The sequence below is a fragment of the Parasteatoda tepidariorum genome, chromosome 4 (assembly GCF_982258835.1).
Source record: "Parasteatoda tepidariorum strain Cologne lab strain chromosome 4, Ptep-v5.0, whole genome shotgun sequence".
Classification (NCBI taxonomy): Eukaryota; Metazoa; Arthropoda; class Arachnida; order Araneae; family Theridiidae; genus Parasteatoda; species Parasteatoda tepidariorum.
Window position 1 is genome coordinate 87,629,026 of NC_141758.1, and position 25,846 is coordinate 87,654,871.

Sequence of the window (25,846 nt, forward strand, 5' to 3'; positions counted from 1 at the left end):
AATCCATCGCGTTTCGTATTTACGGGATTTAAAATCACATATCGCGATTCGTGTTCTAGCGTTTAAAATATCATCCGTTGCTACTTTTCTCGCAATTCATATGCACACGTTTTAAAATCCATATATCGCTATTCATATTCATGCATTTTAAAAATCAAGTGTTGTGAGTAGTCCTTTCGCAATTTAAAAGCCACACGATTCGTATTCACGCGATTTGAAAAACAAGCATCGAGTTTTTTATTTACGCAATTTAAAAATCACACATGGCAATTCGTATTCAAGCAATTAAAAAATAACACATAGCAATTCGTATTCAAGCAATTAAAAAATAACACATAGCAATTCGTATTCAAGCAATTAAAAAATAACACATCGCTATTTGTATTTCCGCGATTTAAAAACCCAGAATGGAAGAACACCATATAGGACAAATTCCAAAACTGATTATGTTATTTGCTCTAAGTTTAATACTACCCACAACAACAGCTTCTGTCGAAAGACTGTTTTCCAGAATGAATTTGGCCTTTACCAAATTACAGAGTAGTCTTTAAATACAATCATTACATTTTCATTTAATGGCTCAAAAAATATCATATGATCAAGTAGATAAAATTATCACAATATTCAAAAATTTTGCAAATTACAGTATAACCATTAAGAAATTTTTAAACCATTTTCTACCTTCTTGGAGCATTTTATATCATTTATGATTATATGCTGGGAAATGATTTGTATATCATTAAATTTTAACTGTATAAAAAATTTAATCAAGATAAGTTTCGTAAAGTAATGTAAATTTTATTGATTGTTAATTGATTGTGTATTAATTGTAAATAGTAAGTGCCATGTTAAAAATATATTCGTCATAAAAAGTTGTAAACAAGTATCTTAATAGTTTTTTATTATTAAGGAATATAGTTCCTTAAAATTTAATTTGTTTTCTTTCTTTCTTTTTCTTCCCTCTGTCAGCCTCTTATTATTAATTTAAAATAAAAATGTCTGAAAGTTAAAGTACATTCCTAAATAAATGCTAAATCTTATTTTCCACTTCAGGGGTTTTGTTTTCGTTTTAATCATTTTTGAACCTATAAACTTTCTTTAAATCAAAGTATTTAACTTGAATTTATATTAATAACTAGAATATTTATTTATTTGAAATTTAATTCTATGAAAAAAAATTTAACGTTAAAATTTATGTTTAAATGGATTTTTGTATTTTGTAATGTGATAAAAAAAATTAAATTTTTCCATAGTTTTTTAATTATTTCAATTTATCTAAATTTTTTCTGATAAATTGATTCTGATTTTCGAATTCTGTTTTCCTTCTTAAATAATCAGTTTTGCATTTTCTAATTTTAAACGCTTTAAAGTATTGTATTTTCTGCAAAGAGATTACAAGGTTAACCGACAAAAAGAATTTAGTGTTATATAAACAATGATGTTTATATAACAATCACCACCAACAATTGCTTTCAATATGTCGGTCTAAACACTTTGGCATGCGGCCCTTCATTGGTCAATCTGCTGTGCATGTGGCCCTTCACTGAAAAAGGTTGTGCACCCCTAGTCTAGCACCTCACTTCTAAAATGACCCTCTAATCTAGAAATCCCGTTAATTCTTTTATTACTGAATAATGTAATCCTAGTAACTACTAATTCATTGTGCAATTATGTAAATGTTTGTAATAAATAAGAGAAAATTACATTTTTATTTATTTAGAAGCTACGGGTTAGTTTCAAAGGTGGACGGGTGCGTTGTTGGACAAGCCGTCCTCGGGGACAGGTAAAATTTCTGAGTTTTTTTCGAGCCCTGTCGGCAACTATTTCAGTAGAAGAGCACACCAACGTCAGGTGTATTAATAAATTACAGAAATTTAAGTTTTTCTAGAGGCTTCTTTAGTATACAGATGTGTCTAAAATATGAATAAAGTTTTTTTTTATTATTATATTTTTTTTTATTGTGTTCCCACATTGAGTACAAAGATATTTCAGGTACAGATACATATTTACAAAAATGCTTTTTCTCTTTACTATTTATGTGTAACATATGCGAGACGAAACAGTGAAATTGTCTTGAAAGTTTTTTTTTTTAAAACTAGGTTCAAAAGCTTGAAATATTTTACAAATGTATGGCATACAAGGCCAGGAATAAATTTTTTAAAACCACTATTAACTAGATGTTGTATTTTGTAGGTCCTGAATATGGTACAACAGAAGCTGCCTGGAAAGCTGTTCTCATTGAAGCAGATAGGCGCTGTGACATGCACCTTAGAGTTAAAGACCAGCTCCTAAATGATACAGTAACACAAATTAAACTGTGGCAAAAAGACAACTTCCATAAAACTATGATGAATATTAAAGAAAAAAAGGAAATGGATGATAGTTTTAAGAAAGTAACTATGTACTAGATTATTTCAGAGCAATTAAAACTATCCAATTAAAAGTTCTAAATATACATTTTAATGGTTTATGTTTTAGGCTCAAAAGTCCTGGGCAAAGCTTTTAGCGAGAGTCAATAAATCCAAAGCCGACTATCATCAAGCTTGTAAAAACGAAAGGTCGGCTGTCAACCAAGAAAGAAATGCTTCGGCAGATACCTCATTATCACCTGATCAAGTAATTTCTTTCATAGATTTCAATGAGTTCAAAACTTTAAGAATCTTCACAAGGATTTACTAAATCTAAGGTTTTATAAATATCATATAAGAGCAGTGCGGCAAAAAAAAAAAAAAAACGGACCACTCTGAATAACTTTTGGTCTATTACTTAAATTTTCTCGTTTTGGGAATCAATCATAATGGCTCAAATGTGACATCAAATAAGCTACTTAATAAGTGCAAGCGATATTTTAAGTTACAAAATTAGATCCAAAAACCTACTGTGTCTGAACAAACATACACTTTTTTCCAAGGAATTTGGATTTATGCCTCCAAAATATTAGGGAATATAATATTACATCAAATAAGCTACTTAATAAGTGCAGGCGATATTTTAAGTTACAAAATTAGACCCAAAAACCTACTGTCTCTGAATAAACATACCCTTTTTTTCCAAGGAATTTGGATTTATGCCTCCAAAATATTAGGGAATGTAATATTTGCAAATTTACTCAAAATATAAGCAATCTGAGAAATATGGTCCCCATAGTTTGGTCTGGAGAGTGCTCCTAAGTTTGGACCCCTTAATGTTAATTTTACTTTTTACATATTTTTCTATATCTCAAGAACTTTTTAAGCGAATGGAAAAATTTTTACACTCAATTATAAAATTTGTTTATCCAAAGATAATTTCCATGCAAAAAATAACTTTTAGTAGATATTTATTATTTTTCATTATTTTATATGAGAATGGTCGAAAAAATTTTGAATTGTAAGGTATACAATTTTTTGCATAATTTTAAAGAATGTAATTTTATATTACAAAATTAGAGTAGAATTGGTCAATTAGTTCCTGAGAAATTGACTTTAAAAAAAGTCAGATACTTAAAAATTGATTTCTCATGAACTGTTAGACCGATTTTTCCCACAAATTTCTCCCAAAATACTTGATCCAAGAGTTCGCTTGTCTTCAGGATTGGGTTAAAAATTACAAGGCTATTGAATTGAACATTAGTTGTCGTAAACTCAAAAATTAGGTCTGCTATTCAAAGATGGCTATAAAATAAGGTATATTTTCAATCCCCTGATCGGTATAGATCAGGGAATTGAAAGTTCACCTAACTGGTGTTCCAGGTTCGAATCCCAATATAGGTTGGTCGATTATATACTACTCCCAGCTAGCACCCACCACAGTTCTGACTTAAAATATCCCCAGTCACGTGACTGGGGATATAAATTTCACTTGTACAGTTCCTCAACAAGTAATGCTATTGCATGTTAGTTCCATTAAAGAATTCTTGAAAGCTAATTTGTTCCTATGCTTGATACAGGAGTTCCATTGTCTTCATGCTTGGTTCAGAAATTCCAGGTTGTGAGTACTATAAAATTGAACATTAATAACCGTACATTTGTTAAATTACTGCTTTTAAAATTTTTATGGCTGTAAGTACCAACTGAGTTAATTTTGATCATTATCCACTGTTTCTCATTTAGCTTGAAACATGTATAGAAAGCAGTACGATAAATTTTGTGAGCTGTACTTGTTCCTAATTGTATGAAATATGTCCTTATGTTGGGCAATTGAAGTGCATCTTAGTTAACTTGAAGAAGTTATTATTAATATTTTTTTAAATTATCTTCTTGCAGGTCATTACAATCTAAAAGCAATTTGATATGATTTTTTATAAAATTTAAACGTATCATTTTGTTCAAATACGTGAAAGTCAAATTTAAAACATCAACAACAAAAAAACATCACATTATGGCATAAATTTATGTACAGCATAGGTAATATTTTCATTAAGATTATCTTTATCTGCAAATCATTTCATCGGCATTATTTCTTTTCGTTTCAGATAAAAATTTGGAAATCTTACAAGTCTGTAATTGTAAGTAAAAGCAAACAATCTAGTTTAGCCTAGGATCAGCTAATGATACGAAACTTAAACGTACGCACTCCGTTTCAAATCTTATCGAAAATAAACTATTTGGTTTAAGAATTGGCTGGGAAGTTTTACTTTTATTGTTTTTGTTCCTGTCATAATTTAGTTTAGCCAATATCCAATTAAATTGCTACTTAGTTTTTGCTAAGTAAGAGATATCATCATTTTCAGCTTTTAATTGCTGACAGAGATTGGTCTTGGGTCTCATTAATGCATTCAAAAATTAGTCTAATTATCATATACAACCGCACACATAAAGGTTTCAAATTTTAAATAGGGAGTGATAGAGATCAGATTGTCTACTATGATATTGGCTGGTAAACTATTAGTAAAAAAATAAATAAACAAAAGTTTTTAATTATATCAAAATTCTTGCAAAGCTGGATAACTAATTTCTTTAATATAAAAAAGACATTACTGACTCCATTGCTATTACAGAAATGTTTTTGCTATGTTTCTGAATGTGAAAACTAATAGATAAAAAAAATAATAATAGATTTTTCTTATTTCTAAAGAAAACTTATATCAGGAGAATTATAAATCTTTATAACTGTTATGCCTGAAGATAAAAACTGCATCTGACTTAGTTTAAATTTTTAATTACTGTTAGAGTAATTAGTTTTTTTACGGTATTCAGAATTTTAAGTGTAAAAAAAAAAATACCAATGGCTTTAAAATTATAATATTTTTAGCAGTCATTCAGAGAGCAATAGTTAGTAAGGGGCTAATCCTTGTAGTATTTAAATTAGAAATAAGGTAAGAGTTTTAAATGTAGAACTTAATAAATAGAAAAATTAAATTGGGAAAGGAGGGAGTTAATTGTTATTGGTTTTGATTTATTCAGTAAATGAAAAATATTAAAATTCATAGCTAATTTAAGAAAAACATGTATGTTTATCCTATTCATAACTATAAAATTAACAACACCATTTAAGGGAAAGATGACAGAAACAAAATTGAGAAATCAAATGCTTTTCAAGGTCATTGAAGTTTTTGTGGACCTTAAGTAGTTTACTCTGATGTTAATGCATATGTATTATCATCAGAAAAGTCAGTAATTCCTATGATTGCCTTTACAATTTCGGGGAGGATTTTTTTTCCCTCTAACATTGTCAATTTAATTATAAGAAAAAATTCCTCCTTTCCTCTTCAAATTCCTGAAGGAAATATTGAATTTTTATCCTTTTTCCTCTGTATGTAAACGTGATTTAAAAATCTGACATAGGCATTCATATTGACACAGTTAAAATCTGGCGTTAAGATTTGCTATTCTCACAATTTAAAAGAAAAAATTGTGTATCGGTATTTTTTATTAAAATGTTGATAATGTTCTATGGATATATGCTTCTTACACTCCCCTTTTTTTTTTCTTTTTTTTTTTTTTCTTCCTCAAATTTCAGATATTTTTTCAATTATTTAAAATGTGTTTTGCCCCTAACATTTTTGGATTTCTATTTTCAGTTTTTTAGTTCTTTACCAAAATCTTGCTTTCAATTTACATTAAATAATTGAAATTGTTTATCTTGTTTAGGTTAAACTATTAAATACTTATACCATTCAAAATTTATCAGTTATTAGTAATCTATTTTTTAAAAAAAAATTTTAAAAATTTCTTATCATTTACTGTATTTTTTTAGTAGTGTGTTACAGAATTTTTTAATTTATTATTATTATTACTGATTCACTTTGTACTATTGTTCTTTAGACATTTTTTATTTCATTTAGGTCACTAAACTACAGGACCGTGTTACTAAATGTAAATTTGAAGCACAGAGAGCGAAAGAGAGATATCAACAAGCCTTAGAAGAAATCAATGATTATAATGCCAAGTATATGGAAGACATGACAGTTGTATTTGATAAGTGCCAAGAATTTGAAGAAAAGCGATTAGATTTTTTTAAAGAAATGCTTTTTGGTATTCATGGTTGCCTTAACATTTCAACAGATCCTGAGTAAGTAACATTAATCTAAACATTTCTATGTAATGACATAAATAATGAGTTATGTATTTCTTCTTATTCGTCAAAACTGAAGTATCAGTGGTCCCAAACCTGCTTCTAACTGTATCAATGGATATTTCCTGATCCAAATCCTGTGTCAAGTTGGCTATATATTCTGAAGTAATTCAAAAAATTAATTTATTTAATTGTTCCAATTACATACTTGCCAGCTCCAAATTAACCATATGAAGCCGAACAACTTGAAAAGTTGTTCCAAATCTCTTTATTATTTTTTGACCAACTGTATTTTTAAACTAGTTATAATTCTAATGCGATAGTGATTAGAGACATATGCATCAATTAGAAAAATCTGAAGAAAAAAAAAAGGACATTCAAGTTTATAGTATTACGATACACAAGTCTTAAAATGACTGGAAAAAAAATTTATAAAGCAGTGGAACCAAAAAAAAAGAGTAGATAAGGTAGTAAAAGAATTTTTTATTTTAGAACTCTACAATTATTAGCGAGAGCAGAGGAATGCCTGCCAAATCGGTATATTCCCCTTTTAATAATAGAAGGGATTATTTGGAGTTATGTCATAATGTGCAATAAAGAGGAAAAACTACATACTTTGAATCCTTTTCATCATAGACGTCATACTGCTTGAAGGAGAGAGAAAATTATGATAATTATTTCCAAAAAATGCTTAACATTTAAAACGATAAGAAATTACTTAACAGAAAATAAAATATTATTAAAAGGTAAAGAATGTTTGTGAATACAGGGTTGCCCCAGTCGACTAAAGTGCAACTATTTTTGGCTTGAGGCGACTGAGGCAACTATTTTTGCCTTAGAAGGCTAAATAAGCAACTATTTTCAGGAAAAGGAGACTATTGGAAGACTTTTCTGTACTCCTATCGATGTTTTTTTTTTTTTTTTTTTAACATAAATTAGGTGGAAAATCTACACCCCACAAGATAGTTTCTGAGCACACTGAACTTTTTTTTTTCCTAAAAAATAAAACATTTCGCAAATTTGAGACTTTACTTTTTAAATCGTTCAATCTGCCAGTTAGATAAATAGATCCATTGTAAGTCTATTTCATTTCTCGATCACCTTTTTAATGATTATTTCTACGAAATTCTGCATGATTTTAAAAAAATAATAAATTACGATGTGCAAATTTTGAATTTGAGTAATCACTATTCATATATATATGTATATAAACATTAACGTTTATATTAAAATGATCATATTTGCCACCAACTTGACTGAATGGATCATGGTATATGACAATAAAGTTATTAACAAAATTTTAGTCATATTTTTGATGAATTTTTGTTCTTATTTAGGCATCTATTTTTCTAGTTTTTGGCTACTATTTTCATGTTTTAGGCTACTAAATGCAACTATTTTGTTCATTTTTTTCTGTGGCAACCCTGTGAATATTAATGGCATAAGAGGGGTTGATTTTGATTTAAGGAGATACAGCTTTGAATTAGATTAAGAATCATAAATATTTTGATGATTAGTTTGCAAAGATATGTTACATGATAAAGAACCCTTTTTTTTCCAGACTTCCTCAGATATATGAAGAATATAGGCACAGTATACAAAATGCTGATGCGAAAAAAGATTTGAAATGGTGGTCTAATAATCATGGAGTTGGAATGGCTATGAACTGGCCCCAATTTGAAGTAAACATTGAATATTGTTTTAATATAAAATATTTTTTGTTTCTCTACCTCTTATGATTTTAAAACTATTTTAGTTAAACTTATTTTCATGATTGCTTTTTACTTTGTAATTCCTAAAGTCTTAAACTTTTTAGTCTTATTAATACGAATGCTATTCACCTCTATTTTTACATATTGTGTCAGTTAATCTAATTGAACACAAATTGTCAGTCATAAAATAAACATTTTGAATGTACTTTATATTCCAATTTAGCTAAGCTGACAAATTCAAATATTATTTTTTATTATGAAATATTAAATATAATGTTATTTTTAGTATAAATATATTCATTCTTGAAAAAAATCATTAAATGATTTTTACTTATTTATGATAGCTATGCTAGCATAGAAGTAAAAAGCTTCATTTTCTACTTATTCACTTGTTAAATCATTAAAAATAAATCAAAGCTATACTGGTTATAACAGAAAATGGTCTTGCAATACTAGTTGACTTGATTAGAAAAGCTTTATTCACTTCAATAAATATATAGATAGGAAATAACGTTTGACATGTTTCAAGCGCACAGAAATAGAGACCCATTTTCTTGCCAGGCGTAAATGAGAAAAAAACATAAATTATTTGTAAAATAAAAGCATAAAGCTTCCAACAGAAAATTGAAAAATAAAGATGAGAAACTAAACTAGAAAAAACACAGTTGGTGTGAGAAAAAAAAAGAGATGAAAAACAGAACAAGAAAAACTGCATGGGCAGAGTAGGGTAAAATGTTTTTCCACGTGCCATGGAGAGGTGATGAGGAATTAATGCCGTTAACTAGGGACTCTGCATTCATACCGGTTCCAGTTTAATTAAAGACTTGTTAAAACAAAACTAGATGTAAGTATGCTGACAGTGCATTCAATTCAAAAGTAGGTTGTAAAGATTTTTTATTATTATAATATTGATATGATTGCATATTCTCCCAGTAATTGCCAATGGCAGTAGAACTTATTACAAACATTAGATGATCTAAGCAATTGCTTGCATAGAATTTAATAATATCCTATGAAGTTTTGCCAGCATACATTGTTTCGTTGTATGTTTTATAAAAACCACAAATCTCAAACAAAGAAACCAACAAAAAATCTAAATTTAATAGAAACTAAAAATTGCTTAGTTATTAAGCATAGGTGCTTGTGTTGCTCATTTATGTTACTGCTTTAAAAGTATTCTAATTTTAGCTTTTTTACTATACTTATGACAGCGTTTTTACATTGCTGGAGTGCTTTTATTGTAAATGTGTTTTTGAATTTCTATTAACTATATCTTATTTTATTCTTGTTGTCATCTGTGATTTGCTTTGTATCAGGAATATTGTGAAGAGTTCCGTGATATTGGTAAACTTAAAAAAGGAGCTGTACCAGAAAGCGGAATCCTGTTGGTCAACCAGCAGAAAATTGGAGAAGATTTGCCTGTAATAATTGTTTTGTTGTCTCTTTTTCTAGCTTTGTCTACACTAACATGGATATGGAGTCTCTCAATCTCTGCTTTTCTTCTCTTAGCTGCTCTTTTATTTGCTTAATGTGTTGTTTTGTACTGCTGTTCCAATTTACGTGTATCTGCCTTGTTAGTTCACTAGAAAAATATAATTTCTATATTATAAAATCTTTATTTGTAGCTATAAGTTTAAAAAGAAATCAAATAGTCATTAAATATTTTATATCTTTTAGATTCTATTTATATGTTAATAATTGGGTGCCAAAATTTCTTCAGGAATCAAATGATGAAACTCGTTGAGCAATTTTTATGAATAATGTTAAATTATTATTCTACTTAATGTTGGTTATTTTTAAGAAAATTAATGTTTTTTGTGCATTTCTATTAGTAATGCAATAAAATTTTTGAATATTGTTAGATTAAAAAAAAAAAAAGATTCTATAGAGTTTTTGTAAAAATGTGAGAATTTATTTTGTTTAGCTTTATTAAAAGTCAAATATTGAATTTTTATTTCTTTTATCCATTAGATCAAACTTTTTATCTAACTATCAGATTATTTATAAATTTCTTAATAAATTATTTTAACTATAAATGCATTTAAACAATCTAGTAATACACTTACTATTATCAATTCAGTATTTATCTTCAAGTCAATCTTAATACCAGACATGAAAGTTTTCAGCTTTTACTCTGAATTCAGCTTTTTTTAAAGCTCCATACATTTATTAATTTCATAATGTTTGATTGCGTTTATGTACAATTCAGCTTTTTTTGCGAACTGGTACTTTCATCCCTGTAATACTCATACTTGTCATAATTAATGTTCCAGTTTTTTATCATTTAAAGTTTTATATTTAACAAATTTTAATTTTCTTCAGAAAGAAAATGGAAAAAAAGATTCAGAAATACAAATAATCTATTTAAAAAAAAAACGCTCAAATATTTGTGCTGCCAAATTAAATTTCATTCTTTTCATGTATAAATGTTATTAACTCAATTTTAATCTTTGAAATATAAAGAAAGAAGTTTAATACTTGAAATATGCACATCATCACACTGTCAGTCAAACAATTTCATGTAGAAATGCTGTAGAGCTAACTCAAAACAGATTTCTAAATTTTTCTGTGTTTAAAAATATCTATATATCAAACAATGAATTTTGCAAATTTCTCTGAGGATCTTGTTTGCCCAAGTTTGTGTGTTGTCCAAAACTGCAATATTTTCATTGCTTTGGGACTTGTGTGCCTCTATTTTTGTAAAAACTAAGGCATATACAATAATCAACAAAATTTACTTGCGATATTCGCTCCATTTTTTATATTTTTAATTTTCAAAAACATCTATATTGTATTTAAACAACTATTATACTTATAGATAGTATTAACTCCATGGAACCAAAACTATAATTTTTTTAGGTGTTAACAAAATGTAAATGGAAATTTTTTTTGTAAAGAATTTGAAAAAACTCAGCTGTATACTTCAAAAAAAATATTTATGTGAATTTGTTTTTGTATGGTGGAGTGTTTCAATTGCATTTCTTGTCTTACACGTTTCTTCTTTTCTATCGCAAAATACAAACTATGTTAAACAGTGTAGACTCTTTTTAATTGTTGCTCATGTGCTATCTTTATGTTAATTTTTTATGTTATTAATTCTATTGTCATTGTTTGATATTTTCATGAAAAGCAGGAAAAAGCCCCAGTTACCTTTTAAGTTTTTTGAAGAAAAAATATGTGTTTAATGGCAAAAATTTTGACCTATTAGAACTACAGAAACATTTCCTTGTGTAGCATATTATTGAATTTTATTACCCTTCTCAAAAAAGCTAAATCAAGATACTCAATCCCCTCTGCAGCGGATCATCCTCCAGGATATTTCCCAGACCGTCGCCAATAGCCCATTGTGCAGCTCTAGTGCGACGTAAATTAACTACAACAAGATATTCAAAAAGAATTTATGAAGAAAAAATATAAAATAGATTTGAGTGATGTTAATATAATGATCACAATAAAGATGTATGAAATCTAATCTTACAATATGCCTTGAATAAGATAATATCCAATAATTATTGATTACAGTATTATGTCCCAAGTCGAAATATATATTTAATTTATTATTATTTAAATATAAATATATTTTTAACTTAAATATGTATTTTTAAGCTTAAGATGTATACTGATGTCAAAGTAAATCCTTAAACAATTGTATAGAAGCATTTTTGTATATCTATATCAGATTATGTATATCAGAAAATAGCTTGCTATTCCTTAATTTTAACGAAATTACACTTATTGTTGCTTGAAACATAGTATAGAATCCTTTAATTTTACTTTGATTATCAAATCAAAATTTTTTTCATTTCACGTGAAATACTTAAGTAATTATAAATGTAATATAGTGAATTTGATTAACTATTTGACCTCAGACTTAAGGGGATAACTATGCTTTGCTTGAATTATTATTTTTCCCAACCTCTTACTTTAAAGGGCACTTTTTATTGGTATGCTTCCCATTAAATGTCAAATACCATGGGCATAAACTATTTTATTTCAATGTTGGTAATAATTTTATTGCTAAAGTAAAATCTCCATAATTGGCTATTTTATTTAATTATTTTCCTCACAAAAGTTTGGCACAGTTAGAATTATTGTTAGTGGGTTGTAAGAAAAACATTAAATCCAAGTTGAAAAATAGTATTTTCACAATACATTTATAATCTAAAAGAATTAATATTTCAAAAATAAAATCAAAGTTTTTATTCTAATAAAAAATGCTAGTAATGCAATAGATTTTTCATTGCAATTCTGGTTTGTACTTATACAAATTATGAGTGCTATAAAAAATTCAGATTATTATTAATCTAAGATTGAAATTACTTAATACAAATTCCTCTGAGAATTTTTTTAAATTAAAAGTAGAAGAAAAAGCCCTTAAAAACTTAACTCTATTTTATTTTCATGTAAATTGACTACTAAGTGCTATTTTCTTTTATTCATTCTAATTTTACAAATATTATGTGTATCCAACTTATAATAGCAAAAGTTAACTTAATTTGTAATGTAGGAATATTCTACTGAAACTCAAAATGGTTCTAAAAAGGAAAAATGGGAACAATTCTTCAGTGTTATTTCCTTTTATTCATTTTAATTTTATGAATATTGTGTGTATGCAACTTATAATAGCAAAAGTTAACTTAATTTGTGATGTAGGAATATTCTACTGAAACTCAAAATGGTTCTAAAAAGGAAAAACGGGGAACTGATGGACCAGCGACCAAAATGCGTATGGACAAAAACAAGCCATCTTCAAACCGAAATTCAGGAATCAACTTGTGAGTATGAATTCCAAATTGATATTTTCAATGAACTATTGATGTAAAAAATTTTATGTTGCAGGGATGCTACATGTGACAAAAAATGTAAAAAGTGGTAGAATTTTTATACATTTTTATTTATTTTTAATCTCTTTAATTATTCAATCGTAACCTCCACTATGACTTACATTTCAAATTCTTATTTAAAGCAAAAATATTCTTAGCAATCAATTTCAATAGTAAACTGGGGAAAAAATATGCTATAAAAAGTAGCTAACTTCTAGTGGCTTTTTTAATAAAATTCTAAGTAGCTCTTTTAATAAAATTTTGAGTTTCATTAGTCACCATTTTTTGCCTGTAGCAATCAATATAGAAAAGGCAAATAGTTTGTCTGTGTATGTAATATAAACAGACCAAGTTTTTTCTAGAATAAAGTAAGAAGTTATTTGCTAACATTTATTTAAATTAGTATTGTTACCTAATCTAGTATAGGCAAAGCAATAGCAAAAACAAAGGGGGAAAAACTTAGAGTGTTTAAATTTATATAAATATTTGAAATAAGTTATTTAAAATTGAAACTTAACATCTAAGCATGACTTTTTTTAAACATAAATCTCTTCTAAATTGTTACAAAACATGATTTTTCTGCTTTACATAAATTAGCAAATTCCGGCAAAATTAAATTCCTAGTGCACTTTAGCATCCAAATAGAGTCTCGGTGCTGCCATCTAGTGTGGCAGAAACTAGACATCCAAATTAACATGACCAACAGTATCTCACCCATTGTGGTGGTCCTGAAGGAGTGGTTACCACCTCTGGAGAATGCAGTAGGTCTGCTCATTGGCTAGACCGATTGTGCAGCTCATTGGAAATAAATTAGCAAATTGCTAATAAACTTGCAAACAACTACCCCCAACTATATAAAGCAGGTATTCCAAAACATTGCATTAAAAGTTAAGATTATTGTAATGATTAAAAAGTTCAATGGATTAATAAATGTCTAAGTCCTTTTCAAACAAGGAAAAGTTTCTGCATCTTCCATTTTAACTTAGAATGTTATGAGCTTATGTTAACTTTAATGAAATTTTCTAATTTATTAAACCAGTTATAAATGCGCGTCAAGAACCTATGCTCTCATCAAAAGTAGTGACTAGTTCAAGGAAAAAAACAGTCATTCCTGCTCCAATATTCATCAGCCTACGTCACCAAGAGGGGTGCATGCAGGTGACTGAAAACGAGCGTATCTATACAATTTTGCACGTATCAAGGTCGATTTTGATGATGAGGTCAACGACACCTTCAAGAAGAAAGGAAACGTGAGAAAAACTTGCCCGAAAGCTTGTTATGTAACGATGTCACATAATCATTATAGCAGAAAACTGTGGATGGTGTTTTCAACACTAGGGAGCGCTGCAAGCTGTATGCCGCTTATACTTCCGGGTTACTGTTTCTAGTGTATTTCAAAGCCATTTGGCTCACAATGACGAAATGAAAAAACAATACGCTTATATCATTTTGTTAATGTTAAAATCATAAAGGGTATATAATTTTAACATTAATTGTGGAATAGTAGCCTTAAGTAGTAGTAACATGTGGTTTGATCAATAATAAATATGTAAACCTAACATATGAAAAAAAAATTTTTATAAAACACTTCTTATCTTGTCAATAATATATGCCAACTTTCAAATTTAAACCTGAATTGTAATGTATAAACTTAATCTTGCTCCTCGAACAATATGCTAACACTAACGTAAGATGGTGCACAGCTTGCAACAAGAACAAACAGTAATAAACAAATGGAAAGAGGCCAAATCAAGACTGCCAAAAAAGCGAGTTATTCAAAATCTAGCAACCATGTCACCTTTTTCAACAATATATCTCTAATTAGCTAAAACATATTTTCACTTCAAACTCACTAGAATTACATAATAACATTAATATCTTATGAAATACGGCAGATTTGAGCTCAGAAATAATCTAATTTATTTCTTTTATTGAAAACAAAATTATAGCCTCGCAGAATAACGTGTAGTAACCAGCTGCAAACTTTCTAACCGGAACTAAAGCAGGCATACAGTTCGAGATTGTTATTATTTGCATTTCTATTGAAAACACCATCCATAGCATTAGTTTTATAAATAATGATATGTTATTCAGTAGGACCTCTATTGATAATTTCTTATGGGACCATCCATTGTGAATGATAGACGAGAGAAAACAACGAAAGTGGGTGCACATAAAATATCAAATAATTGAATAAGGAGTAATAAAAAAGCAACGGACTTCGTTAATGAATTTACAACGAGTGTAAAACATTTTAATTGAAAAAATTATGTACTTACCATTGCAAAAATATTTATGATGTAAAAGCCAGAAAGATAAATAAACACTTTTATTTATTTAAAATTTTGGTTTCAGCACTTTTATTTTCCCTCATTGCAAAGCAAATAATAAATCTTCAACATTTGTGACAGATTGATTTTTATTTTCTGTAAGTTTGTTTTAATAAAGAAAGTTCCTCATTATTTCAAAGACAGCTGTTTTCGACGCTGGTTGTGTTTCCATTTCGCCATTTTTATCACTTGTAATTAATTCTTGAACTGACCACAAGTTTCAGCATTTTAATCAACTGTAGTATAAGCATCAAATGTAATGTTCCAGATGTTTCTACCAAACTGTAATCCTCATTTTCTGCTTCATTAGTATCGGGTGTTATGTTTTTCTTCTCAAAATGAAATACTTTCATTTTTTTTAAAAGTCCGAAGAATTTCTGAATGCTAGACACTGCTAATTACAAAAACGATCTAAACAAGTTTTAACAAAAATAGAATTTGTGTTAAAATTATTAAAACAAAATATTTACGGGAAAATGTGGAAATGATGGATCGATGTTCGCCTGTATAACATGCTTTCATAATACTTTTATCTGCAAAATGATTGCTACTAAACTGTATGGTTTACTTTATTTTGGTTAGACTTATCCGTAAATTCTATATTAAAAAGTTAAAAAAATATTTTTTATTTATAAAAATATATTGATATTTACTGTTATCCATATTCTGTATTACTTGCTAAGTGTTTTCCTATATTTTTCTTGTGTTAGCCAAAAACTACCTAATAATCCTTTTGAAGTTGGTGAAAATGAAGCATTTGAGGAGAAAGAGACGTAATTAATGGATTTTCTATTTTTTAGATTTTCTGCTATTTGCATTATAGCATGCTATGCCTGTTATTGAATGCTTCATTCTAGTCTTTAATGAATGTTTATCTAGTCTTGATTACTAGAAAAGTAGTGATATAAAGAATAACTGTTTTTGTACTTTCTAAATGTTTGTTTTTGCTTTACTTTGCTAGCCTTGCAAAAATATTGTTAATTATTCAATTTATTTTTCATGTTTGGTTTGTGTTTGATTGTTTGTTTGCTAATATACGCTATAACTGTTATGCATTTTAAGCTTCAATTAATTCAGTTTATCTTTCATGCATTGATTTGCAAATTACAGGGGTCGCATTCCTCCTAAAATTCCTAAAACTATGTGCAAACCCTAAAATTCCTAAAAATCTAATAAAATTTTGTTGATGTTCCTAAAAAATTAGAGTTATAGGCTATATATAAATAAAAAAGCAATAATCTAAAATATAAGAATATAACTACATTAATTAAAATTGTTTTAATTTTTCCACATGGGAATTCTGATCCTGAGAGAGGTTTTTCGATAAATAAAGCAATGCTTAATGTGAGTCACGATGAGAATACTATTATGTCTCTTAGACTAATCAAAGATACCATTCGATAATAAGGAGGAGTGTTGAAGATCACCACAACACTATTGAGGGCAGTAAAAGAATCTCACAAATCACATCAAGAATATATTAGCAAAATGATCATAATTAATTTGCTTTCTCTAACTTCTAATATAAATTGCTGATTTGAAATATCGCTTATAATAATTTTAAGTTCGTAAAGTTTTAGTCAAATATTCCTTAATTTTTTATTTGGCGTTGCATTTTAATTTACGAATTGTTTTCAATTTAATAAAGTATATTTAATTATTCCAAGTTGGTGTTAATTTATTTTTTCTCCTGATTTATTCTCACTTTTGCCTGTTCCTGAATTATGCACTTAATTTTTGATAGGTAATATGTAAAGTTGAAATTACATTTTTACACTTCGGAGCTTTCATCCTTGACTTCATAAATTTGAGAGCTTTATTTTATGGCCTGCAATTATTTATGATATGTATGGATGAATTATAATAATCTTCTGTTATGTAATAAACTACCGTGTGATTTGTTTTTATCCTAGTAAAATCATATATTACCCCTAAAATTTACCTAAAATTTTTTGAAAAAAGTTCCTAAAATTACCCTAAAATTTTAAAAAACTTAGCTGCTACCCCTGAAATTAAGACCTTTTATTTAAATTTAGTTTCATGTAAAGATTTGAAAAAAAATTACACCTCTTTTAAATAGTTGTTCTTCAGAAGTGTTCACATTCGAAACAGATTTTTGACTACTTTACCTTCTCGCTCCCGTGAAAATGAAAGGGTGAGGTTTCGCCTTCTATTTCTCTCTCCTGTGATATTCCTGTGGGAGTGATCAGTAGTAACGCGCCAATAAGAATAAAACTAATTCATTTCTTTTGCTCGGAAAACATTTTATTTCTCATTTTACACACCAGATTTCAGTACCAGAATATTTTTAAGGTAATTGTAGATAGTTAGTTTATTTTAAACTAGATGTCAGCACTAATCAAATACGTGTATAAAAAAATAGGCACTTTTATGATAATTTTTTTGAAAATTAACCGATCGTTAAAGGGTTAAAATAGTACAATAAAGTTTGTATTATCATTAGCTGAACTGTAACAGCCAAATTATGTTAATACTACTTATAAAGCTAGGCTGATAATATAATTTTGTTTATGCACAAAAAATAATAAATCACTTTTTTTTGTATTTTGCCATTCATTAATTTAAATTCTCATGTTTTGAAAAATGACTTGAGTACATTTTTAAGCTACTAAATTGATCTTTAATATCAAGGACAACGAGCAGTTAAGTTTTTACGCATCCACATTTATTTATAAAAAGATTGTATTCGCTTTTTGTAATATGTTCTTCAAATTAATAAAGTTTTAATTTTTGTACATAGTTAAATTTTTAGCTGTTGCTATTCAGTAAATGTGGCAAAACAATTAATGATGGCTTTTCAGTTAATTACATAATATAAAAATTCTGCTTTTCCTTATTTAATGATATTGAATTTAACTTAAGAATAAATTTTGTTGTTTTAACTGTAATTTTAATGTGTTTAGAAATGGGAAACAAGAACAAAATCCATTTGATGATGATCAAGAAGATTGGGAAGAAAGTTCCAATGATGCTTTAGTTGATAATGGAGAACCTGGAGTACCAGTAAGAGCTCTGTATGATTATGAAGGCGCAGAAGCTGATGAATTGTCATTTAAAAATGGTAACAATTCAATTTTAATTATCATTTTTAATTAAAAAAAGTATTGGTTATGGACATATTTACTTAACGAGCCTAGGTGGCTATGGGGAAAGAGCCTTGCAATAAGGCGAACCGGGTTGGAATCCCAGTCGAAACGAATTCTGCATCCGACTTGCACCGACCACAGTGCTAACGTAAAATATCATCAATGGAAAATTTATCATGGGTTAGTGTCTCCTTGCCGTGGGAGGTTCTCATGCTCTTCCTCTCCATGTTACGCAAATGCGGGTTAGCTCCATCAAAATGTACTCCACGAAGGCAAATTTCTCCCAATGCTCGATCCAGGAGTTCCTTTGTCTTCTGGATTCGGTTCAAGTTGAACATTAGTAGTCGTAAACCCCAAAATCGGGTCGCCTGTTCAACGATGGTTATAAAATAAAATAAAATATTTACTTAACAGGCACGATTTTACCTATAAAATTTAAATTGTGATTACAAATATTTCATTTAAAGAAAAAACAGGATTTCCCCAAAGTCAGAAGACTAATTTTTAGCACAAACGTTAAAAAAAATTTCTTCGATTTATTAAAATCAAAAGATTTAAATATGCCAAAAATACTTCTTAATTTTTTCAAAAAAAAATCTTAGGAATAATGGTTTTTGTATTTCGCCTATGCTATTGGTAATAATTTATTTATAAATTATTTCCAGCCATATTGGTATGATGGCTGGTAATAATTTATTTATAAATATCAAGTTTTTTGTTTAAATTTTGGTTTTTAATCCCAAGATCAATGATGGCTATATGACTGATGTGACTATAAAAACAAGCTATTGTAATTGTGAGTTTATTAATTTTTTAACTTCTTGCACAAAATATTGTTTTTATATTGTATTTACTTGCATATTACAAATCTGTACGTCTTTGAATAAAATTCTGTTACTTAATAAAATGTAATAAATAAGTGAATTTTGTTTCTAAACTTTTGTGTAAAAAATATAAAATTTATATGATGAATAAAGATGTCTAAAAAGTAAATATATAACAAATTGAGGATATCAGTTTAAGAATATGCATTTCTTTGCAATTTATTTTTATCACTTTTCACAGGTGAAGTTTTTGAAAAACTGGAAGATGAGGATGAGCAAGGCTGGTGCAAGGGTCGGAAAGATGGCAGGGTTGGATTATATCCTGCTAGCTATGTAGAACTAGTTGCCAATTAAAAACTCACAAAACATAGCAAAAAAGTGACGATCCCAGTGGGATTCTAGCACTTGTGTTACCTGCTGTACAAAAGCACAAAAAGATTTTTGTCCCTTGTCTAACTTAATGAGAAGTGCAAAAGGAAGGAAAAAATGCTTTGTGCAGTTTGAAGTCAATGAGCAGTTTACAAGAGTCTATGTTTTTTCGGAAAATTTTATTTCAGAGTTGGTGATATCAGTGATAAACTGGAAGTATAATTAAGCCAAGCTTCTATTTTAAATAAAGTTTCCTCCTCTAAATAAATGTGGTTTCTGTGAAGCAACAAACTGTTAAGCAATTTTCATGTTTTATATATTTAAGCCTGGATCATTCTGAGGATTTTGATTTTGTTTATGTATCATTTGATTACTTTTTTAAGAGCCTCTAGTTTTTTAAAGCAAAGCTTCTGTTTAGCAGAAAGGAAATAAGTATTTTGCTAGATTTTTTTTTTTTCTTAAAACTTTACCTCAACATAAAAACACATCAAATGGACCTTTAAATCATAAATTTTGTATGTGTTGTGTAATATGTATATTAACACAAAATTTATTTATTTTAAAAATAGACTTATAAAAATGTTGTAGTTAATATAAAATACTTTTTTTAATTGCCTTTTCAAACTATAGGCATGTTAAAATAATATTTGAACCTGATATATTGGTTAAATGTTTCAGTGTTTAGTTAATTAGTTATCGTTATAATCATTTATTTTCTTCCAGAGTTTAAAGGTAAAGCTTTGCAATTTAAATACTCTACTAAGAAAGTTCGTGAACATGCATTTTAAATTATGTCCATTTTTGAAATGTTGCCAATTCGTTCAAGTACATCAGAAACACTTTTTTAAATTTGAAAAAAAGAAACTTAAAGCTTTTTAATAAACCAAATTTTGTGCATTTTTTGTTTAATAATTATTGAAATAACATCACTGTATAAATTATTTTTTTACTTCTGTTAGAAGTTGGGAAAATTTAGAAATTTTTCCTGTTCAGATGGAGGGGGGGGGGGAATAACTTCTCATATTTATGTGGAAAAAGAAACGTTTCAACTCTAAGAATAGTATTTCTGAGATCCAGATAATTTTCATCCCTTTTTAAAAATAAAACAAATTTTATTGTTTGAAAATGTGTTTTTGATATTACACGAACATATCATGAGCCAACATTTTCAAAACTTCATTTAAAAAGCATGTGCACAAATTTTGGTCCATGGCACATGTATTTTCAAAATGATGTCAATATACGTGCTGATTTTTTAAGTCCAAATACATATAAAAAATTGCTTACCAGAAATAGAAGTTTTTAAAAAAATTATATATGTATAGTATATCATTTTATAATTACACTCCTCTTTAAATATAAGTGATTGTAACAGTGGACACAGTCGAAGTTGCACTTTTAAAAAAGTAAATTTTAAAACTATTCAAATGCTATTGTTTATAACATAAAGATAATTTTCAATGTGGCATGCACCCATAATATAACATATGTATGGATAATTAAAAGAAAACTTGTGCAACTTGGTAATTGGTAAATTTAACTAGACACTAGCTTCATATTTTAATAGTTAGTTTTCAAATAATTGAAATTATGCTCAGTTTTTTATTTATCAAATATAAGTTATTTTTATAATTTAGCATTTTATTTATTTCAATTTAAAATAATAGATTAGCGAAATGTGTATATATATTTAATTTATTTCTGTTAGCTTTGTTACATATTGTCCGTACACTCATTAAGTTAGCACTTCAGAATTTTGATTATAAATTTTTGTACATTACAATTCTTTCTTATTATTTTCTTTATTTCAAAAAATATGTGTACTTAAAACTAAATTTTTAATGATTTTAACCTATCTAATTGACGTTTTATTTGTGTTTGTGCAAATTATAAATTGGGGCAATATATTTTTGTGTGTTTTATTTCATTATTTGTGAAACTTTTAAATAAATCACTACAATATCTATAAAAATATTTTTTAAAATTTATGCTGTCACTGTTATTTGTAAGAAAGTTGTAAATATACTAAAAAATATATATATATTTTGCTGCTTTGGCTTCTGACAATCTAAAAATAGATTGTTAAATTCCAGTTTGAAAAGTTGTAACAGACAAAAAAAATTCTGGATGAAATCTTTTTGAAACTTAAATTTCAAATGATTTCATCACTGTATGAATATGCAAAATCCAGTTCTAATTGTTATGATACATTCATACATTTTATTGATATAATTAATATATTAAACTAAGTTTCTCAACAAAAATTAACAATATATCTATCAGGGTGCGTAGCGTTTGTAAAAAGTACTTAAAGGTGCTTTTTTCGGGATTTCGTTTTTAAAAGCTTTTAAAGGTGCTTTTTTCAGCTGGCGTTTTTAAAAAGTGCTTTTTATTTCCGAATAATTCTTTTCTCCCTTCAGTGATATCTGGTGGATCCCATGCATTTCACGAAAAATTGGGAGTTTGCTACATAATCATTCACGCGGACTGCATGTCGTACCCACGTTATGACTTGCGCATGCGCCCGAGTGCTCCAATTCGAATAGAGAATATCAGATCCTTATGAAATGTTTTTCTTTTTAATTTATTTTAATTTTGTTCTTGTTTATTTTATTTTACTTCTTAACACTTTTTTTGACGTAGGGGGTAAGGGTACTTTTGTTCTGAGTTCAGGGTCAAGTTGAATTCACTCGGTGATGTGGGAAAGTACTGATTGTTTCGATTTCCGGCCGTTTCTTTTTGGGTTTTTTTTTAACGCTAAAACTGTTTATAAAAAGTTTTTGTTTTTCAATAATATCATTGATTAAATATGAATTTTTTGAGTGCTTGAAAATTTTTTAAAAAGTGCTTATTTTTGATTCAAAGATTTGGCTACGCACCCTGTCTATGATTTATTGCTCAAATTGGTATAAGTATAATGAATTAATGAGGGGTGGTGTTTATTACCTTTCAAAAACAATTTATTTTTAATTTATGTACCATAATTTTATTAAAGAAATATTTTTCAGCATTATAATTTACATTTAAATAAGCAATCCATGAAACACAATTTTTTTTATGAGCTAACAGTTTAAATTGAGTAAAATTAATAAACATTTTTCTGCAATACGTGTTTATTATGACTTTTAACAATGTTGAGTAAATAAATAAAAAATCCAAGCTTTTCAAAAGGTATTTATGTTAATGATAAACAAAGATTAAGATGTATAAAATAAAGGGACCAACTGTACTACAGGATTGTATCCTAATAAATCATTACCAAGCTTGGCAAATTGTTGTATTCACAATTTTTACCTTGAATTTTTTTTTCAATAAATCTATAAACATAGACGCAACAGATTTATCTCTTAAACTAACTTTTTATATCTTTGTTTATTTTATAATTTTATTAAGTTAGCTTTTTTATTTCGAATAAGAAATCATCATCACCCTTGATTAATTGCTAATAAATTCATTTCAGTTTAGATGATTTTGTACACTGATTTAATCCAAGTGCTTACAACCCTATTTTATAGAAGCATACATTACTTTTATTCCTTGAAACTTTTTAATTAAACACTTAATGATTCCACGTCTTTTTAAGACGGATAGTCAAATTAAACAGGAGCATTGTTATTTGGCTGTAGATTATGAAGTCAAGATTTTTTTAAATTATTATTTGTGTTACTGATTTTGCTGTGCAAAGGTTTTGATAGCAAACTAATTTTTAATTTGGCAGAATTGAATTAATTAAAGAACTTGATAACTGGATTTAGCAATTTGACCTATTAAAAAAATATGTAAAATTTGAAGAAATATTGAGAAAACCTATATTTTTCTAATGTAAAGAAAATACTAAGAATTAATTACTACCATTATATCTTATATTATGTTAATATACATTAAAAATTATTTTAAAAAGGTCTTCCATTTTATTTAATTTATTAAAACTTGCTTTAGCTGTGTTACAATTTCAAAATTGTTTGCAATGCTTATATATGGCTATTTATAAAATTTTAATAATGTAGGTGTTAATTGCTAAGTATTCACTGCACTAGTGTGCACAAATTCGTAATATCTTACAATAGTTAATGTACTTAACATATAACACTGATCATTTAGATTATTTTCCACTTTCAATCATTTATGTTGTACATATTTACTGGTATTCAATTAAACTGTAAATTTACACTTGATGCTTGTGTTTTATCTGAATATCATTTGGCTACTTTTTTGAAAAATCAATATTGTGTAATATCTTGTTTCTAGGCTAAATGTCGTTACTGTTAGAAAACATATTTTTTAACTATATAATTATTACATGAAGAATAGTGAAAAAAGACATTCAGAAATTAAATAATTTGGGACAAAAATATTGATAATAATCTAACAAAAGATAAATTTTCCATAATACAATTAATAAAAGTGTGGCAATATGGTCAGCACTGTGCACTGGCTGCCTTTACTTCTCAGATATATATACAGGGATGAGATTTTTCCACTTTTTTTACTTTTGCCTCTCGAATTTCAGTCTTTTTTTTAATATATATTCTATTTTTTCGAAAAATTCAGCCATTGAAATAAAATAATTATATTTATTTCCGATTTTCAAATTTAAATAGAAAATTCAAACTACATAGCTCCTTCCACATTTTTATTTATTTCAGCTATTTTCTCCGCTTTTACACACAGAAGACAAGATTTTCCGCATTTTTACTCGTCCGCCAGATAGTTTGTCTTTTTGTAATTCAAACGAGCCTTTTACAAGCCCGGAATTTACTAACATTTTTATTCTTATTTACGAGATTTAAAAGTCCAATATCACAATTTATATTTACACGTTTTTAAAAAATCTATGTAGCAATTCATATTGACGCGAGTTTAAAATCCAATGTCGTGACTTGTTCATGCGGTTATAATATCAAACATTGATTTTTGTATTTATACGTGATTTTAAAATAAGACATTGGGATTCGCATTCACGCGATCTAAAAATTATGCATCATGATTTGTATATACTCAATTTAAAAATTCTATAATGCAGTTTACATTTTTTTAAATCGAATATCGAGTTTTATATTCAAGTGGTTTTTAAATCCATTATCGTGATTCATATTCACACGATTTTAAAATCCAAGATCGCTATTATCGGGAATAAAATCAATTATCATGATTCTTGTAAGAAGTAAGTTTTTCTTTAATTAGTCACTATAAATGTGACTGTTTTTCTATCAACAATTATTATTATATGTAGGCATATTCAAAACTTACATTCTGTGCTTGCTAAGAAGAATGTGACAAAGGCAGGTAAAGAAAGAAAAAATAGGATTTGTCAAAAGATGTTTGAAGATGGGCTAACGACTAAATTAATCACCAATCTGTTTCCTCTCATTCACAGGCTGCATTACGAGCAATTTGACCTTGTTAAAGGATCTTTTTGTGTGGTTTGTAAAACATGAAACATTTGCAGCAAATAAAACAAAAATTTTAAAAAAAGATATAGCAAACAAAAGTTATTAAATTTTTTGTGGAAAAAAAGTTGATTAACTCAGCACCAAAATTAAAAAAATAATGCTGCTGTTATTTATGGTATAAAATGTAAAATTCTTATCTAAAGAGTTTGATTATCATGTAATATTTTCAAACTAAAATAGCAATTTTTGTATGTTAAGGAGTTACTATATGTTTCTACTTCACAGTTATTGGCATGTTTCACAAGGCTTTAGCTAGATTAGATTATAATATGTACATAGTGTTGTAAATGTTTATTTTATTTTCTAAATAATTTTAAAAGTCATGTTTCTGATTTATTTGTTATAAATCACGTAACAGTATTTATTAAAAGAAAGGTACTGTCAATGTATGTTCTCAAAAGTTTTTATTTGCTAAATCAGGCAATTCCTCAAGTAATAATTGTCTCATTTATGTGAACTGAAGAAAAATATAATTTCTAGCTTTATTTTTTCAATTGGTAATTTTACTTTTTACTAAATGTTAAGTATCGATGTAATCATTCATTTATTATCTTAAATTGCCTGCAATTTATTATTAAATGATTGCACACACGTAAAATTTACTTGCGTGGAAATTCAGATTTTTTGCCTTTTGGCCAATCTCATCCCTGTATATAGATAGATAGATCACCTTGCAGTTTTTTTAATGAAGTGCTTCAATTTTACAAATTATACATAGATTAAACTAGAAAAA

At 27.5% G+C, this 25,846-nt stretch overlaps 1 protein-coding gene across 10 annotated transcripts in view; it reads left to right on the forward strand.

The window, feature by feature from the left end:
• The window catches only part of LOC107454101 (protein kinase C and casein kinase substrate in neurons protein 1), a 69,015-nt gene extending 48,481 nt beyond the window's left edge, over nt 1–20,534 (forward strand). For 3 of the 10 annotated variants that reach the window (XM_043039955.3, XM_043039956.3, XM_071182615.2), the window contains exons 3-10: nt 2,194–2,393; nt 2,479–2,616; nt 6,266–6,492; nt 8,057–8,177; nt 9,524–9,628; nt 12,861–12,982; nt 18,285–18,442; nt 19,533–20,534. In XM_043039955.3, the coding sequence (XP_042895889.1) occupies nt 2,194–2,393; nt 2,479–2,616; nt 6,266–6,492; nt 8,057–8,177; nt 9,524–9,628; nt 12,861–12,982; nt 18,285–18,442; nt 19,533–19,645 (1,184 nt within the window). In that variant the 3' untranslated portion in view covers nt 19,646–20,534. Of the gene's footprint in view, nt 1–2,193; nt 2,394–2,478; nt 2,617–6,265; nt 6,493–8,056; nt 8,178–9,523; nt 9,629–12,860; nt 12,983–16,070; nt 16,134–18,284; nt 18,443–19,532 lie in introns of all 10 variants that reach the window. The other 7 variants (XM_087161554.1, XM_087161555.1, XM_087161557.1 and 4 more) reach the window with 4 other exon arrangements.
• Nucleotides 20,535–25,846: the final 5,312 nt, after the last annotated feature.